Raw genomic sequence first — 16,949 nt, forward strand, 5'->3', positions numbered from 1 at the left:
GGTGTTAATTGGGTGGCACGAACTCATGGGCTGAAATGGCATGTTACTGTGCTGTATGTCAAAATATTTTTTAAGTAAGTGAGGAAAATGTTCTACTAATTTTAATAGTAACATCACAAAGAAACATCACCAGCAGCTATACTTTGTGAGGAGTTTGAGGAGATGTGATACATCACTGAAGACTCTTGAAAACTTCTACAGGTGGACTGTGGAGAGCATTCTGGCCAGTTGCACCACTGTCTGGTACAGAGGCGCCAACGCTCAGGACAAGAAAAAACTCCAGAGAGTTGTTAACTCGGCCTGCGACATCATGGGCACCAGACTTCACCAAGGACATCTATAAGAGGTGGTGCCTTAAGAAAGCAGCCTCTCTCCTCAAGGACCCTCACCACCCAGGTCACGCCCTCTTCACTCTGCTACCATTGGGAAGGAAGTCCAGGAGCCTGAAGACAAGCACCCAGCGGCACAAGGACAGCTTCTTCCCCCCCCTCCCCACCCCCCCACCACTGCCATCAGATTCCTGATCGGACAATGAACCACAGACACCGTCTCACTTTGTCATTTCATGCACTATTTTTAAGGTGGTTTATATGAATGTTTTGCACTTTGACGCTGCTGCAAAACAACGAATTTCGTGACTTCTTCACGACAATAAATTCTGATTCTGATTAAATGTTAAACATTTTACCATCATTATGACACCATTGCCCCAGTCTATTTAATTTCTTGAGGCAACATGATAATCTGAGGGGATTAAAAGCCTCAAGGAAGCCAGCCAGGGCCAAGGATTGTATGGATGCAGGGTTGGAAGTGAGCTCGTGACTCACCCTCGAACCAATGTACTGCCCCACTCCGTGTGGGTATGTCACGCTTGCCAACACGAGAGCCACGAAGCCTGCGAAGAGAATCTTGCTGCGGGAACAGAGATACAAATCACAAAAAGTGCCAGAGTAACTCAGCAGGTCACGCAGCGTCTATCGGAAGCAAAGGAATGTAATGGACGATTCGGGCCTGAACCCTTCTTCAAGGTGAGAGCATAAAGCAGGCAGGCACCTGAATTAAAGAAGGTGGTGGGGTAGGGGGAGGAGAGGACAGACGGGAAGAAGGGGCAAGGGTAGGTGCACAGGGCAAGAGGTCACAAGTGGACATGGGAGGGAGGGCAGAGGAGAAAACAGCTGAGTAGTGATAGGGGAGGGAAGGGAGAGGGGAGCTGGAAGGAAGGAGATGGGAAGAGAGAGAGGGGGGAGAAGGGAGAGGGAAGGGGCCTAACTGAAATTGTAGAAGTTGATGTTAATGCCATCAGATTGGAGGGAGCCTGGGTAGAATATTAGGTGACCCTCCAATTTGCGGGTGGTTTCACGGGCAGACGTGCCGGTGTGGGAATTGAAATGGGCAGCCAGTGAGAGATCCCTGTTATTGCGGCAGTCGGAGCCGAGGTGCCCAATGAAGTGATCTCCCAGTCTGCGCCCAGTCTCTACGATGTAGAGATGGGCCACCACAGGAGAACCAGATGCAGTAGACGACCCCTGCAGATTCACAAGGGAAGTGTTGCTTCACTTGGAAGGGCTGTTCGGGGCCCCGAATGGTGGTGAGGGAGGAAGTGTGGATATGATTTCCAGCTATCTCAGAGATAGGCAATCAGTAGGAATGATGGAGAGGATGAGGGAGTCCCGCAAGAAGCAGTCCCTGTGGAAGGCAGAGTGGGAAGGAGAGGGGAAGGTGTGTGTGGAGTGGATCCATGTTCTACATGGAACAGAGATGACTGCTTTAAGGTCAACATTTTACTTCGAAGTCTGGGTTAAAAGTTGGTTAACCAAAAGTCAGGAGTGGACGCATCTGAGGAGGAGCTTGTGAAGAACATTAACAGGAAATCTTTCCTGTCCTTGAAGTTATTAGGACAAGAGAGAGGGAAATGAGGAAGAGGTTGTTATGGGTCGCTCTGGCAAAGGGAGGAGCTGTTCTTCTTCCTAACTACTCCATAGAACCATATACAGTACGGAAACAGGCCATATCGGCCCTTCTAGTCCGCCCTCATTTAAGTGAAACTCCACTAGTCCCACCTACCTGCTCCCTGCCCATAACCCTCCAACCCCCTCACATCCATGTACTCATCCAACCTCCTCTTAAATGACAAAATTGACCCTGCTGCAACCACCTCTTCCGGTAGATCATTCCACTCAGCTACCACTCTCTGAATGAAGAAGCATCCTCTTATATTACTCCTAAAGTTTTTCTCCCAACCCTTAACTTATGACCCCTTATATCAATCTCCCCTATTCACATATACGCTATCTATTTCCTTCATAATTTTAAATACCTCTATCAAATCCCCTCTCAACCTTCTACGCTCCAACGAATAAAGACCCAGTCTACTCAATCTTTCTCCATATTCAAGATATTGCAATCCAGGCAACATTTTAGTAAATCTTCTCTGCACCCTCTCAACCTTATTGATATCGTTCCTATAATTTGGAGACTAGAACTGCACACAATACTCTAAACTTGGCCTCACCAAAGCCTTAAACAGTCTCAACATCACCTCCCAGCTCCTATATTCTATGCTATGATTTATAAAGGCCAGTATACCACAAGCCTTCTTCACCACCCTATCTACATGGGAATCCACCTTCAAGGAACACTGAACTGTTATTCCAAGATCCCTCTGTTCCTCAGAATTCCTCAATACCTTCCCCTTCACTGCATACATCCTATTTTGGTTATTCTTCCAAAAATGAAGCATCTCACGCTTATCTACATTAAACTCCATCTGCCACCTTTCAGCTCACTTTTCCAAACAGTCCAAATCCTTCTGTAGTCCATGAAAACCCTCTTCACTATCCACAACTCCCCCTATTTTTGTATCATCCGCATATTTACTTACCCAATTTACCACCCTGTCATTCAAATCATTAATATAAATGATGAACAACAAAGGACCCAACACCAAACCATAGAATATTACAGCTCTGAAATAGGGCCTTCGGCCATCTAGTCTGTGCTGAACTGCTATTCAAACTAATCCCATTGACCTGTATCTGGACCATAATCTGCCATACCCCTCCCATCCATGTACCTGCCTTAATTTTCTTTAAATATAAAACTGAGCTTGTATTCACCACTTCATTGGCAGCCCGTTCCACACTCCCACTGCATGAAGAAATGTTCCCTTCAAAAATTTAGATGTACAGTGCATTTACAGGCCATTTCGGCCCATGAGTCCACCCAATTAACCTACAACCCCCGGTACATTTCGAACAGAGGGAGGAAACTGAAGCCCCTGGGGAAAACTCACACAGACACGGGGAAAAGGTACAAACTCCTTGCAGACAGCGCAAATTTGAACCCCATTTCCAATTGCTGGCACTATAATGACGTGGCACCAACCACTACGCCCTAGTTCTTGTCTCACATAACCTCAGCAGGAACAAAATCCTGCTTGCATTTACCCTCTCGATTTTACCCGTAGATACTCACTTATTGGCCATGAATTTGGAGATCTTCCCGTGGTTGGTCAAGAACATTGTGAGATTCCTGTGGCAGAAGAGATAGAGACAACAGAGGCAGCCACAGATGACCCTGGAACAGTGTAAGTTATGAGTTAAGTTGGCAGGCCCACACAGGGTTCTATATCCAGTAAAACCAGTAAATCCAGTATCTGGCACCTGTGGGAACTGGTAGATTTTTGTGTATTTTCTGGTTGTTTGAGACAATGCCTAACTAATACAACTGCATTAAGAATATCAGTTTAAAAGACAAAAATACTACACTGTACTTACACAGAACTAACTTTACTTACTTGAATATATAAGTATATCAAACCATTTTACTTTATTTTCAGCCACGTTTTTTGAAAACATTTAATTGTCGCTCCATCTGCAGGTTCCTGCCCCTCCATGAACCTCTCCAAAAGGCGACAATAACATTATAGGTAATTACTCCAAGGTAAAACCTCTGACCGGGGGTGACTCTTACTAAAGCAGAGATAAGGAGACACTTTCAGAGAGTCACCCAAACGATGAGCGGCATTGACCAGCTCTTCATCCTGGGCGATCGCTGTTTCACACAACTTTATTCAAACAGCTGCTATGAGCAAAGCCCGACCGAGGCCATCCCTCTGCTGGCTGAATATCTGCTCCCATCTTCACAAAAGGTTTATGTAACTTCAGGGAACCTTTATTTCTACAACTTTAAACTTACATTTTTCTTTACCTCTTATTTTATACTTATGTGGCGGCCTGCAATTGCGGATATCGGGCCAGCACATCGCGCAGCAGCAGACGCGGACAGAGATTGCTAAAGCGACTCCCAGGACAACGAACCAGCGGGAGTAGAAGCTGGGGCAGCATCAGACCAACAGCCCTAAAATGGCGTTGGTCAAGCTGCCCAGCTAACTCAGGAGAAACAGGCTGGGAAAGAAGGGCACTCATGTGCATGGACGTTCCCATCCGCTATTGTTATTCATATGGCTGACTCTGTCAATCAGCAAAAACAGCGGGAACTTGAACAGTATAAAAGTAACCTTTCCAGCCCTAATAAAGGCATGAGCTTAACCTGCCACACTGTGTGTGTGTGTTTCTTTGTAGCGGTCGGCTACACTTACTTACTTTAATTTTTAAAATTTATATTCCTTGATTTTTCCTTGCCTGTTGCTTGAATTCCAGATACTAGGGGTTTTGCTGTAATTCCAAAAAGTCATTTCTAATACTTAAATCCTCTTGCAATAAGTACCAAAGTACCATTTGCCTTCCTCATTTCTTGCTGTATATTAGTTTTTAGTTGTTTATGCAAAGACATCCCTCTGAAAACTTTTGACTTCTCACCATTTGAATGAAATTTTTTTAATCAACTGAGATTGACCTCATCTTTTTGTGTTATGTTTCACCAACCACGTGCTCGCCCATTCCTCTAGCCTACCTATATTAAGGAGCCCAGCATCCCATAAGCCTTCTTTACTGTCCAATCAATTTGGGTGGCCATCATGAAAGGTATATGGATGAGAAGAAGATGGAGGGTTATGGGCATTGTGCAGGGAGGTGGGACTAGAGAGTGGTGTTTGGTTCAGTGCGGACTAGAAGGGCCTAATGGCCTGTTTCCGTGCTGTAAATTGTTATGTTATGTTATGTTACAAGATGAAGAAAGCAAGTCAGTTCCTCTACTTTGTGGAGGTTTGGCATGACACCCTGGCAAATTTCTACAGAGGTGTGACGGAAAGGGTGCTGACCGGCTGTGTCACGGTCTGGTACAGGGACATCAATACCCCCAAGTAGAAACCCCTCCAAAAGGTAGTGGACGCAGCCCAGGATGCCACAGGCAAAACCCTCTCACGTTATTGAGTACATCTATGGGGGGGGACACTGCCGTGGGAGAGCAGCAGCGATCATCAGGGATTCCACACCACCCAGCACATGCTCTGTCCTCACTGCTGCCATCAGGAATGAGGCATTGGGGCCACAAGACTCGCACCCCCAGGCTCAGGGACAGTGGCTCCCCCTCCACTGTCAGACTTCTCAATGACAAACTCAGAGACTCATTTAAGGATTCTTACTTGTGCACTTTATTGATTTTCTTTGTTCTCTCTGTATTGCACAGTCAGTTTGTTTACATTCATTATCTGTTTACAGTTCTTTGTTTACATTTACCTTCTGTACAGCTTTATTTTGCACTTCCAATGAGTCGTAATTCTTGCGCACCCGTAAGAAAAAGAATCTCAGGGTTGTATGTGATGTCATTGATGTACTCTGACAATTTATCTGAAATCTGAAAATGCATCACCTCACACTTAATCTGGATTGAATTCCATCTGCCCTTTCTCCACACACCTCCGCATCCTACCTATATCCTTTTGCAACCTATGACAACCTTCAGCACCATCCACGGCTCCTCCAACCCCCAAATCATCCGCAAACTTACTGACCCATCCTTCTGGTTCGGTCAATTATTAAAAACAAAATCACAAAGGGAGGGGGGGGGGAGGTCCCAGAACAGATCCCCACGGAACTCCACTGGCTGGTGGCCTGCCACTACCTCTCCAGCCAGACGGCAGTCTCTGTGCCCAAACCTGTGCCGTTAAGCCTTTCGGGACCCTCCAGTTTTGCTCTACCTTCATGAATGCACTGCCACCTTACCCAAGGAGGGCGAACGAGAGGAACTCGGGCAGGTCAAAGGGGAACTCCACCCTCCAGTTGGTGCTGAAAAGGACAGCGACGGTCTCTGTGGGGAGCAGCAGAGTCAAAGAGATCAAGGTTATTATCACATTTATCAAAGTACAGGGAAAAAGTTTGTTTTGCGAGCATTGCTGCTAGGTATCCTATACATAGTACAGCAGGTAAGAAGAGTTACAGACGGAGATCACTTCACTTAGATCAAAGGCAGCATTATTTTACCCATTTGAGGGTCCAACAGCTGTGGGGAAGAAACTTTCCTTGAATCTGGGAGTGCATGATCTCACACACTTTGTGATGGGATGGAGGGGGGAGTGGTTGAAGAGTGTGTGGCCAGGGTGGGATAAGTCTTTCAAGATATTGGCTGCTTTTCCAAGGTGGGTGGGAAGTGAGGATGGGGTTCATGGTGGGGGGGTGTGGGGTGAGCGATTGTCTGAGCAATGTTCATGACCCTCAGTGGTTTCATGAGGTCTTGGGTGGAGCAGTTCCCGTCTCATGCAGCGATCCACTCACGTGCGTGTCCACGCGCACGAGCTCACACTCACACACATACACCCCGAAGCCAGGTATGGAGGCAGAGAACAGGGTAATGGATGGTGTTACTGTGGTGCTGCCACACCTGTGGTGGCTCTACCCCATATCTAAGGTGATGGTACCATGCTCGTTGTTCACCACGGCTAGGAGTCGGAACATCAAAGCAGCACAAGTCGCAGCGAAGAACCCTCTCCAGTAATTCCGCACGGCAAAGTGGGTAGCAGTTGTCTCCACACTGAACAGGACACCTGGGGACAGGGGGTGGGGGAAAATGACAGAGCGATCAAACAACTCTGAGCATGGCACAGAGAGACAATTCGAAAGGAAGCATGAGCAGCAGCAAGCTATTTGGCCCCTCTAGCCTGTCCCACCATTCCATAGCGACTGTAAGCCCCAGTGTAAACCAGAAGGTTCAAGATTATTTTATTGTCATGTAACAAAATGAAAATGTGACATTACACAAAATTTCCTTTAGTCTACCATTAGGGCAGACAGATTCGCCATCCGCAGAAATTGCCCGGTGTCCCTTACGGTCAGAGAAAGAGAAACAAAAGAGAGATCCCCCAGAGTCTACCGACTGTCCGCGGATTTGCCTCCAGCGCTCCCCCAGCCAGAGTCAGATCCATCAGCAACCCAAGCTCCAGATCTGAACCTCAGCATGATCAGGAAGCCTTCAGCGCCCTCTCATGTCCCAGTTCTGAGACCTGATATCCCAGCAGTCTGTAGCCAGTATGGGTTCCTCGCCTTGAGTCACCAACAGCCTGCGTGTCCCTCAGCCGCAGAGTCCTTTGCTGGTCCGCCGCCGTGGTCACTGTCCTGTAGGGTTGTCTCCTCTGCCTCTCCTTCTCAAATGGTGGGGGGAGGGGGAAGGGGAAGTTCTCCTATTTTCCTGGTGCCCTGCGACATTCCACTGCTTCTTCAGAGACTGCCACCCCTCAAGGCTGCTGCCAATCACAGGCACCGTCATCTTGGCCGCTGACTCCGCGGTTGTGGGATTTTAAAATTTTGTTCATCCTTCGTGGTCGAAGATGACCATGACTTCAAAGTGAAATGGAAGGTTAGTGGCTGTGGGTCTGGAGGTGACTGGTGAGGCCAATCCGGGCCCTGAAGGCTTGTCCACATGTAAAATAAACCACCGTCAGCTCATTTAATGTGCCATTTAAAGCCTGGTCAGCAGTCGGACTGGGAAGATGGACCCTGCGGAGCAGCGCTGTGTCTGCACCCCCGTAAGGTGTGTACCAACAGCATTATTTATTTTTCCCTTAGGACACTTGGCAATGTTATGGAATGAACAGTGAATTTTCCAATTTGTGGCAATCTTTTCTGATTGCTCTGGACTACGATTTTGCCTCCTGAACACTTTTGGGTGTACTTTATGGATTTTGGACTGCTGATCACAAAAATCACATTCAAATTTTCCTATCACGTACCGTTGTTTAGCTATAACCCATTTTTTGTGATTTCCTGTCATATTTTAAGTCTATTTCAAGCAAACAAAACCATGAAGTGCAACATGTCTTTGAAAATTAATTTTCTGCATTCACACTTGGACGTCCTCCCGGCTGTTCTCGGTGCCGACAGTGAAGAACACTGTGAAAGGTTTCCACCAGGACATTGCAACCGTGGAAATCCATTGATGAGGGCTGGAATGCATTGATGCCGGCCGACTATTGTTGGACACTGACATGAGAGGCATCAGGTGCCAAGTACAAACAAAAATCAACGGCAAAATATTTTTAGGTCAGTTGATCTAACGCAAAGTGTCAGTGTCATTATGCGATTTAACATGCTAAATTCAATCAAAGTTAATTTAATGTTTCTCCAACTTCCTACGTGATGCAGCAAATCTAAAGTTACCTTTGTGTTCAGCTTGAAGTTGTCTATCTGTTTAACTGATCTAAAAATGTTTTGTCACTGAGTTCATTTGTACTCAGCATCTGATACCCCTCGCTCTCCTAAACTCCAACGAGTACAGGCCTGTTAAACCTCCTCATATGATAACCCTTTCATTCCCGGAATCATCCATGTGAACCTCCTCTGAACCATCGCTAATATCAGCACATTTTTTCTTAAACGAGGAGCCCAAATCTGCTCACAATCCTCCACATGAGGCCTCTCCAGGGCCTTATAAAGCCTCAACATCACAACCCTGCTGTTGTATTCTATTCCTCTTGAAATGAATGCCAGCGTCGCATTCGCCTTCTTCACTACCAACTCAACCTACAAGTTCACCTTCAGGCCGTCCTGTACGAGGACTCCCAGGACTATTTGCATCTGGGTATTTTCAATTTTCTCCCCATTTGGAAAATAATCTGCCTGTTTATTTTTTTTTTCTAGAGACCATGACCCACATTATAGTTCATTTGCCACTTCTCTGCCCAATCTCCTCATTGATCTAAATCCTTCCAAAGCCTCCAGGTTTTGTCAACATCACCTGCTTTTCCATTAATGGCCACCAGGGACCTGGTGGGTGAAGGGCCTCTTTCTAACCTGTACGACTCTGAGATTTTTAGCAAGTAATGTGTTCAGCTTTGTGTGTGTGTGTGTGTGTGTGTGTGTGTGTGTGTGTGTGTGTGTGTGTGTGTGTGTGTGTTTGCATGTGATTATGCATGTGTCTGTGTGCGCATGTGTCTACACACATCACCATAATTCCAAAATAACTTCATCTCGATTCTCACTTCCCAGAAGAGGAATACAGTAAAATCCAATGGGGATTGGCATATGCCTGATAAGTGAATTTTCTGGTTGCTTGAGATTGTGTGTTGCATGGATTGGTGAACTGACCGCCAGGAGGCACCAGTTTTCTACCTGTTTATTTTCTGTATTTGTTTTGTAAGTTGTTTGAATTTCAGATACCAGCGGTTTCACTGTTTATACATTTTTTTAAAATACAAGATGGATACATTTTGGTTTGGGCAGGTCGGAATGATCTCACCTCCAACAGGTGCCACAAAGCAGCAAGCAACGCCGACCGCCGCGCCCGCAATCAACATTTCGTATTTGCGTCCTTTATTCTGCAAGAAGGCAGAGGGTGGGAATATCATGAGAGAGCCGCCACTTCAGCCAGTAAGCAATGTTTACTGAATGCACTCGGAGTACTGGGCAAGGATGTGGGGACCGTGGAAAGGGCACAGAAAAGGTTTAACAGGATGCGGCCTGGGTTAAGTTCAAGTTTATTTATCATCTGATTGTACAAGTACAACCCGAGGAAACAGTGTTCTCTGGTCCTTGGTGCAAAACACACAGACACACAACCAGACATACAGTAAAATTATACATCTATATAGGGGTGTGTGTGTGTGTGTGTGTGTGTGTGTGTGTGTGTGTGTGTGTGTGTGTGTGTGTGTGTGTGTGTGTGTGTGTGTGTGTGTGTGTGTGTGTGTGTGTGTGGTGTGTGTGTGTGTGTGTGTTGTACAGAGTATATGGAAATGTTTTGGGGAGATAAATTGGGAAAGGTTTGTTTGAGTATGTCACATGCAAACACTTTAAAACAGATCTTATTTGAAATACTGGAGATATATTGGCTTCTCACTCCTTTTTGCAAGAGTTTTGAAGAGTGCTCAAAAGACGCCACTAATGGATTCTTGTTTATCAAAGCAACAAATGAAAGAGCAGGCTGGAGCCACTATTGTCTGCAGGAGAGTTTTGCTGTTGTAAGAGGGTCATGTGGTTTTGTAAGCAGAGAGAGTCAAACAGGCTTTCTCTCAGGCTCAGTGTGTATGTGTGAGAGAGACACACACACAGAGAGCACTTCACAGTGTTACAACCAGAAAGAAGTTGCTGGGACTGAAACAGGATGAGTTGGCAAACTTTTTGAAGACAGCCTGGTCAAAGCCCTTGTGGTTCATGCAAGAGGAGAGGATTGGCTGTCTAATGTTTCACTTGGAATATCATCTGGAGAACCCTGAGGGGGAAAGTTTCTTCAGCAAGACACTGGAGTGGGGGGCATGGCAAGATGGTGTAGAGTCTAGACGTGTAATCTCGACCTCTCTGGCCAGACTTTTAAGTACCTGTTTTGTAACCCTTTGTTTTCAAGTTTAAACCTTTTAAAATTTAGTTTAAAGTATTAAGGAATTATTATGGCCACTAATGGCAAAAAGACTAAACCTCAAGTGCACAAGAAGTTACATTTTTGAAGTGCTGAAGATTTGGGGCCTAGACGACTTGATACAGCCCCAGGCTCAATCTCTTCACTGTCTAAACCTCAAAGACTGCCTGTGGGAGCTGAAAAAAAAGGTCTATTGCTCACCGTGAAGGATGGCGCTGGAATTACCCGTTCTCCAGAAGAAGGTGCGTGTTCCCAAGAAGTGGATCCTGATTTGGAAAGCCTTTCGATTTCACCGGAGGGAGCACACAGGAAGACGACTCCATTGTTGGAAATGCATCAGGTAGCATTTCAACCTGAAGAAATAGCTTTTCTTCGTGATTTGATGAAAAAAACAACGAGATGCGGGAGAAGACCAGCGGGGACCACCTGAGGAAGTCGAGGTGCTGTCGCTGGGAGTCCAGACCCGCAGTGAAACTTTTAAAATGCCTTCTGTTGAGTTGCAGCAGGAGCTGCAGTTACCTTGTTCTGCCACTTTGTCAGAGAGAGCAGAGCTGAGCTTTACCGAATCACAATGTATGCAATTAAATGCTATTGTTCAAGCTGTTATAAAACCTTTGTTGACATCTCAAATGAATGAAATGGTTCCAATGAATGCTGGTATAAGTTCAGAATTAAATATGGTTAAGACACATGTGGATGCATCTTATGAAGAATTTAAAAAAATTTCAGATTGCTTTTTTGGACTGTAAACAACAAGTAACTTCTAACACGGGAAAAGTGTTGAAGGTGGAAAAATCAGTCATAGAACTAGGAGAACGTGAGAAGGAGTTAGAAAGAAAAATAGATTACTTGGAGAATCAAAGCAGAAGGAATAATGTGAAAATTGTTGGTTTGCCAGAAGGCATAGAAGGACAAGATCCTCTTCATTTCTTTAAAGACTGGATCCCGCAAATTTTAGGGCAAGAATTTTTCTGTGGGGGACCGGTACTGGAAAGAGCCCATAGAGCTTTAAGAAGAACACCCTCAGCTGGTCAACCACCGAGTTGATAATTCGATGTTTGAGTTATTTGGACAGAGAAGCAATGCTTCGACTTGCAGTGCAAAATGCGAGACAATGACAAACCCCATTATTGATTCAGAATAGCAGAGTCTTTTTGTATCCTGATTTGAGTCAAGAGGTTATTCAACGTCGACGTCGATTCAATCCAGTTAAAGAAGTTTTGTGGTGTAAAGGTTATAAGTCTACTTTTCGCTACCCTGCAGTGTTGAAGGTGTTTTATAGAGACTATCAATTTTGGTTTTTTGAAACTGATCATGAAGCAATGATTTTTGCTGATTCATTGCCAGATGTAAGAGGACAAAGACATAGTCCACCATTATCTCCTAAAGAAAAATCTGGTTGTTCTGGAAACAGAAGAAATGGCAGAAATGGGAAAAATGGGAATGGAAAGAGTTTACCTCCTTCTGAAATGGGATCTCCAAGATTGGAATCTTTTGGATGTAAAGAAGAATTTTCTTATTCTATTTTGTTTTGTTATTATGATATTTTGATATTATTGATTGTTTGGCTGGGGAGAGAGAGATTTGCACTAAGTTCTTTACTAGTTATCAGCCACTGGTGTGTGACCCACACCCAATTTTTGTTTAGGGGATTACTACCTTTTGGTAGTATTTTTTTGGAGGGGGATTTTTTTTCTTTCTTTTTCTTTTTATTTTAGTTAGTTTTTAATTTGTGATTCTTTTTCTATTGGAGGTCCTATATACATTGATTTGAGTTTTTATATAAAGATATTATTGATGTTTAGTAATAATAGTAGATATGTCAAAATTGAGGTTTGCTACTTTTAATGTTCAAGGATTAAATAGTCTGATTAAGTGTAAGCGAGTCTTGGCATATATTAAGAAAATGAAAATTGATATTGCTTTTTTACAAGAAACACATTTGAATGTGAAGGAAAGCATGAAATTAAAAAGGGACTGGGTTGGGCATGTATATTCTTTATTTAATTCTGGAGCTAAAGGTGAGGCAATTTTGATACATAAAAATTTATCTTTTGAATTACAATCAATGGAGGAAAAGGCAGGATGTATTCTTAAATTGAATTGTAAGATTTTTAGTGAATTTTTGACTTTACTTAATATTTATACCCCAAATGCAAATGATGAAATATTTATTTCAGATTCATTTTTATGTTTGGGTCAAGCTAATGATAATATTTTAGTTGGTGGTGATTTTAATTGTGTTTTGGAACCTTTATTAGATAAATCTCCGAAGAAAGTTAAAAAATCCAAGATGGCAATTCAGGTCCAAGCATTGATGAAAGATTTTAATTTAGTAGATATATGGAGATATCTTAATCCGAAAGAGAAAGATTTTTCCTTTTATTCATCTAGACATGAATCATTTTTAAGGATTGACTTCTTTTTAGTATTGGCACATTTACAAGGGAAAATACAACAAGCAGAATATAAAAGTGGGGTGATTTCAGAACACTCCTTGTTATATTTTACATATGCAACTTCTGAGAAAATTCAAATGGCTTATCATTGGAGATTTAATACAATGTTGTTAAAAATATGGAATTTATTGAATTTTTTTTGAAAGAAAATTCTAATTCTATTCAAAGTAAGTTTGTATTATGGGATGCTATGAAAGCCTATTTGAGAGGACAAATAATTAGTTATACATCTAAAATAAAAAAGAATCGATTAAATCAGAGTCTTGAATTAGAGAAACAGATCGATGAGTTAGAAAAGGAATTTCAGAAAGATGCTACAGAAGATCAGAAAATAGAATTATCTAGGTTGAAACTGGAATATAATACTTTGCAATCTTATCAATTTGAATGTGTGATTAATAGGACTAAACAACGGTATTATGAATGGGGAGAGAAAGCACATAAGGTATTGGAGTGGCAATTAAAGAAAGAACAGATATCAAGGACTATTAATGCTGTTAGATGGAATTCTCTTATTACATAAACCTCATGAGATTAATGAGAATTTTATAAAAAGTTATATACATCTGAAACTGGATCGATTGATCTTTTTTTAAATCACAGTTGAATTTACCAATATTAGTGGATGCAGATATACAGGAGTTAGAAGAACCATTTACTGATTTGGAAATTAAAATGGCTATGCTGGAAATGCCGAATGGTAATTTGCCTGGTGATGATGGATTTTCGGTAGAATTTAAAAAATTTTTTAATGATGATTTATCTACAGTGTTTGGGTATGTATTACGTCAAGTTGGAGAACATTATGAATTACCTGAGTCTTGTTCTAGTGCTTTAATTACAGTAATTCCTAAAAAAGATAGAGATCCTTTGAAAGTATCTTCATATAGACTGATTTCGTTGTTAAATGTAGATTATAAAATAATAGCTAAAATATTAGCGAATAGATTGGCTAAATTTTTACCAAAGTTGATTCATATTGATCAACCAGGTTTTATAAAGAATAGATATGCTTCAGATAACATTTTGCGTGTGATTAGTTTGATTAATAGATTTCGACAATCTTTAGATCACCCGATGGTGATATCCTTAGATGCAGAAAAAGCATTTGATAGAGTTGAATGGAATTTTTTGTTCAAAGTTTTGGAGAAATTTAAATTTGTTCCTTCTTTTATTGGTTTGATTAGGGCTCTAAATAGTAAACCGGTAGCTAGAGTATTGATGAATGGCTTGATTTTGGAATCTTTTAAATTGACTTGATCAACTCGTCAAGGTTGTCCTTTATCACTGGCTTTGTTTGCGTTAATGATTGAACCTTTAGCACAATTGATAAGACAAAATACAAAGATACAAGATATGAAAGTTTTAGATGAGGAGTATAAAATTAATTTATTTGCTGATGATGTATTGGTGTATTTAATAAATCCAGCTCAGTCACTTTTGAACTTGAAGGAATGTTTAACACAATATGGATGTCTTTCTGGATATAAAGTTAATTGGGAAAAAATTGAAATATTACCAGTAAGTGAAGGAGATTATTTAGTTTATAAGAATATTATTAATTTGAAGTGGACTGATCGAATTAAATATCTGGGTATAATTTTGAATGTTAATTATCAATCTTTATATAAATTAAATTATGCTCCGTTAATAAAAAAAATTAAAACTGATTTGATTAAATGGAAAGATTTACCTATTAATTTAATGGGTAGGATAAATACAGTTAAGATGAATATCTTTCGCGTATACAATATTTGTTTCAATCTATTCCGTATTTACTTGATAAAATTTTTTTTCAAGATTTGAATAAAGTGGTTAGGGAGTTTTTATGGAGGGGTAAATTTTCGAGAGTAGCTTTGAATAAATTAACTTGGAAATATGAGTTATGGGGACTATGTTTACCACATTTTCAAAATTATTATGAAGCAGCCCAACTTAAATTTATTAGTTCATTGATGGATTTGGTACGGCCTCCTAGTTGGGCTAAAATTGAGATGGCAAGTATTTCTGAATTTGAAATACATCAATTTTTGTTTAGATGGAATATAAATTTGTTACAACAATATAATGTGCCTATATTAAAACATTTAATGAAGTTATGGATAAAGAAAAATAAAATGACAGGCTCTAGGGGTAAATTATCGGCTTTGACTCCGTTGTATAATAATCAACTTATTTCTTTTTCAATACATATTCAAAGTTTATTGCATTGGAGATTTAAAGGTGTGAAAAATTTGGGAGATTGTTTTAAAGAGGGTAAGTTTTTATCTTTTAATCAGATGAGGGAAGGTTTTGGTATTGATAAGAACTCTTTATTTCTTTATTATCAAATTCGATCTTTGGTAAAATGTATGTTTGGTAGAGATATGATTTTACCTAAAATGACTAAATTTGAGACTTATGAAGGTTCCAGGGAAAGGTTATATTTCATCTATGTATCAAATATTTCAGGATGGTATGGATAAAAAGGGTTGGGATAGATCTAAAATTAAATGGGAAGTGGATATTGTTTTTATTTTTTCTGAAGATGATTGGTTAGATATCTGTTATGATAGTGTAACTAGATTGATAAATGCACGTTATGCAATGATTAATTACAATTTTTTACATCAATTATATTTGACACCTGAAAAATTAAATAAATATGGTTTTCATGAATCAGATTTATGTTTTAGATGTGGTGATACGGTTGGAACTTTTTTTCATGCTGTTTGGTTATTCCAATCTTTTTGGAAGAAAATTCAATCATTTTTAGAATATCTGTATAAGATTAAAATAGTTTTAGATCCAACAGTATTTTTATTGGGTAGTTTGCAACCTCTGAAAGGCTTGGGATTAGATAAGTTCCAGCTTGCTTTTGTATATTTAGCTTTATCCGTAGCGAAAAAATGTATTGCTAGTACATGGAAAGATACAAATATGATTGATATTAATAGATGGCATAATGAGATGAAATACTGTTTAATAATGGAAAAAATTACATATGTTTCACATGATAATTATAAATTTTTTATTAATAAGTGGCTGTTACACTCAGAATATTTACATTTCAATTTATATTATTAGATTTTAATATGTATATTTAAAATTTTCTTTAATATTCTTTCTTTTTTCTTTCTTTTTATGCCTCTCCTTAGGAGAGTTGGCTGAAGGGGAGGGGGGGGTTTCTTTCTTTTTCTTCTATATATATAAAAAAATGTTCATGTAAATGTTTAATTGGCACATATCTCATATATTATTTGTTTTTTGAACGAATAAATAAAGTTTAAAAAAAAGCAAGACACTGGAGTGGAGTTGTGGATGTCCTGGAACAATAAATCTCTCTCTGAAAATCAACAAGAACCTTCCTGAGCAGGTAACCATTTACCTTTTGAGCACCAAAGCCTGGTGAACTTTATACATGTTAAATTCTGTGCACAGTATTAAAAATTGTCTGCAACCAGTAAACTTGGAGGAGTGAGAAGTGAGATTGGAGTGTGAACCAAAGAACTTTTCAGAACTTACACACACATTTCACACTTGTGCGCTTAGAATTAGAAGGGGGTCAAGTTAGGTTAAGTAAGTCAATAGTAATAAATTAAAATTTGATTCTATTTTCATGTTTAAAGATAATTAAAGCCACTTTTGTTTAAGTGACCATTTGTCTTGGTGAATATCTATTGCTGCTGGGTTTTGGGGTCCTCTGGGTCCATAACTGTATCCCGTGGGAAGAAGCTGTTCCTCAGCCTGGTGGTGCTGGCTCTGATC

General features: G+C 40.9%; 1 protein-coding gene across 8 annotated transcripts in view; it reads right to left on the minus strand.

Moving 5' to 3' along the window:
- LOC138754903 (chloride channel protein ClC-Kb-like) overlaps positions 1 to 16,949 on the minus strand; it is a 75,032-nt gene that overhangs the window by 43,681 nt on the left and 14,402 nt on the right. For all 8 annotated transcript variants that reach the window (XM_069919893.1, XM_069919889.1, XM_069919888.1 and 5 more), the window contains 5 exons: positions 9,631 to 9,709; positions 6,818 to 6,943; positions 6,126 to 6,210; positions 3,475 to 3,576; positions 828 to 912 (listed from right to left, as the gene is read on the minus strand). In XM_069919893.1, coding sequence (XP_069775994.1) covers positions 828 to 912; positions 3,475 to 3,576; positions 6,126 to 6,210; positions 6,818 to 6,943; positions 9,631 to 9,709 — 477 coding nt within the window. The remainder of the gene's footprint in view (positions 1 to 827; positions 913 to 3,474; positions 3,577 to 6,125; positions 6,211 to 6,817; positions 6,944 to 9,630; positions 9,710 to 16,949) is intronic.

This window comes from Narcine bancroftii, chromosome 2 (genome assembly GCF_036971445.1).
Source record: "Narcine bancroftii isolate sNarBan1 chromosome 2, sNarBan1.hap1, whole genome shotgun sequence".
Classification (NCBI taxonomy): Eukaryota; Metazoa; Chordata; class Chondrichthyes; order Torpediniformes; family Narcinidae; genus Narcine; species Narcine bancroftii.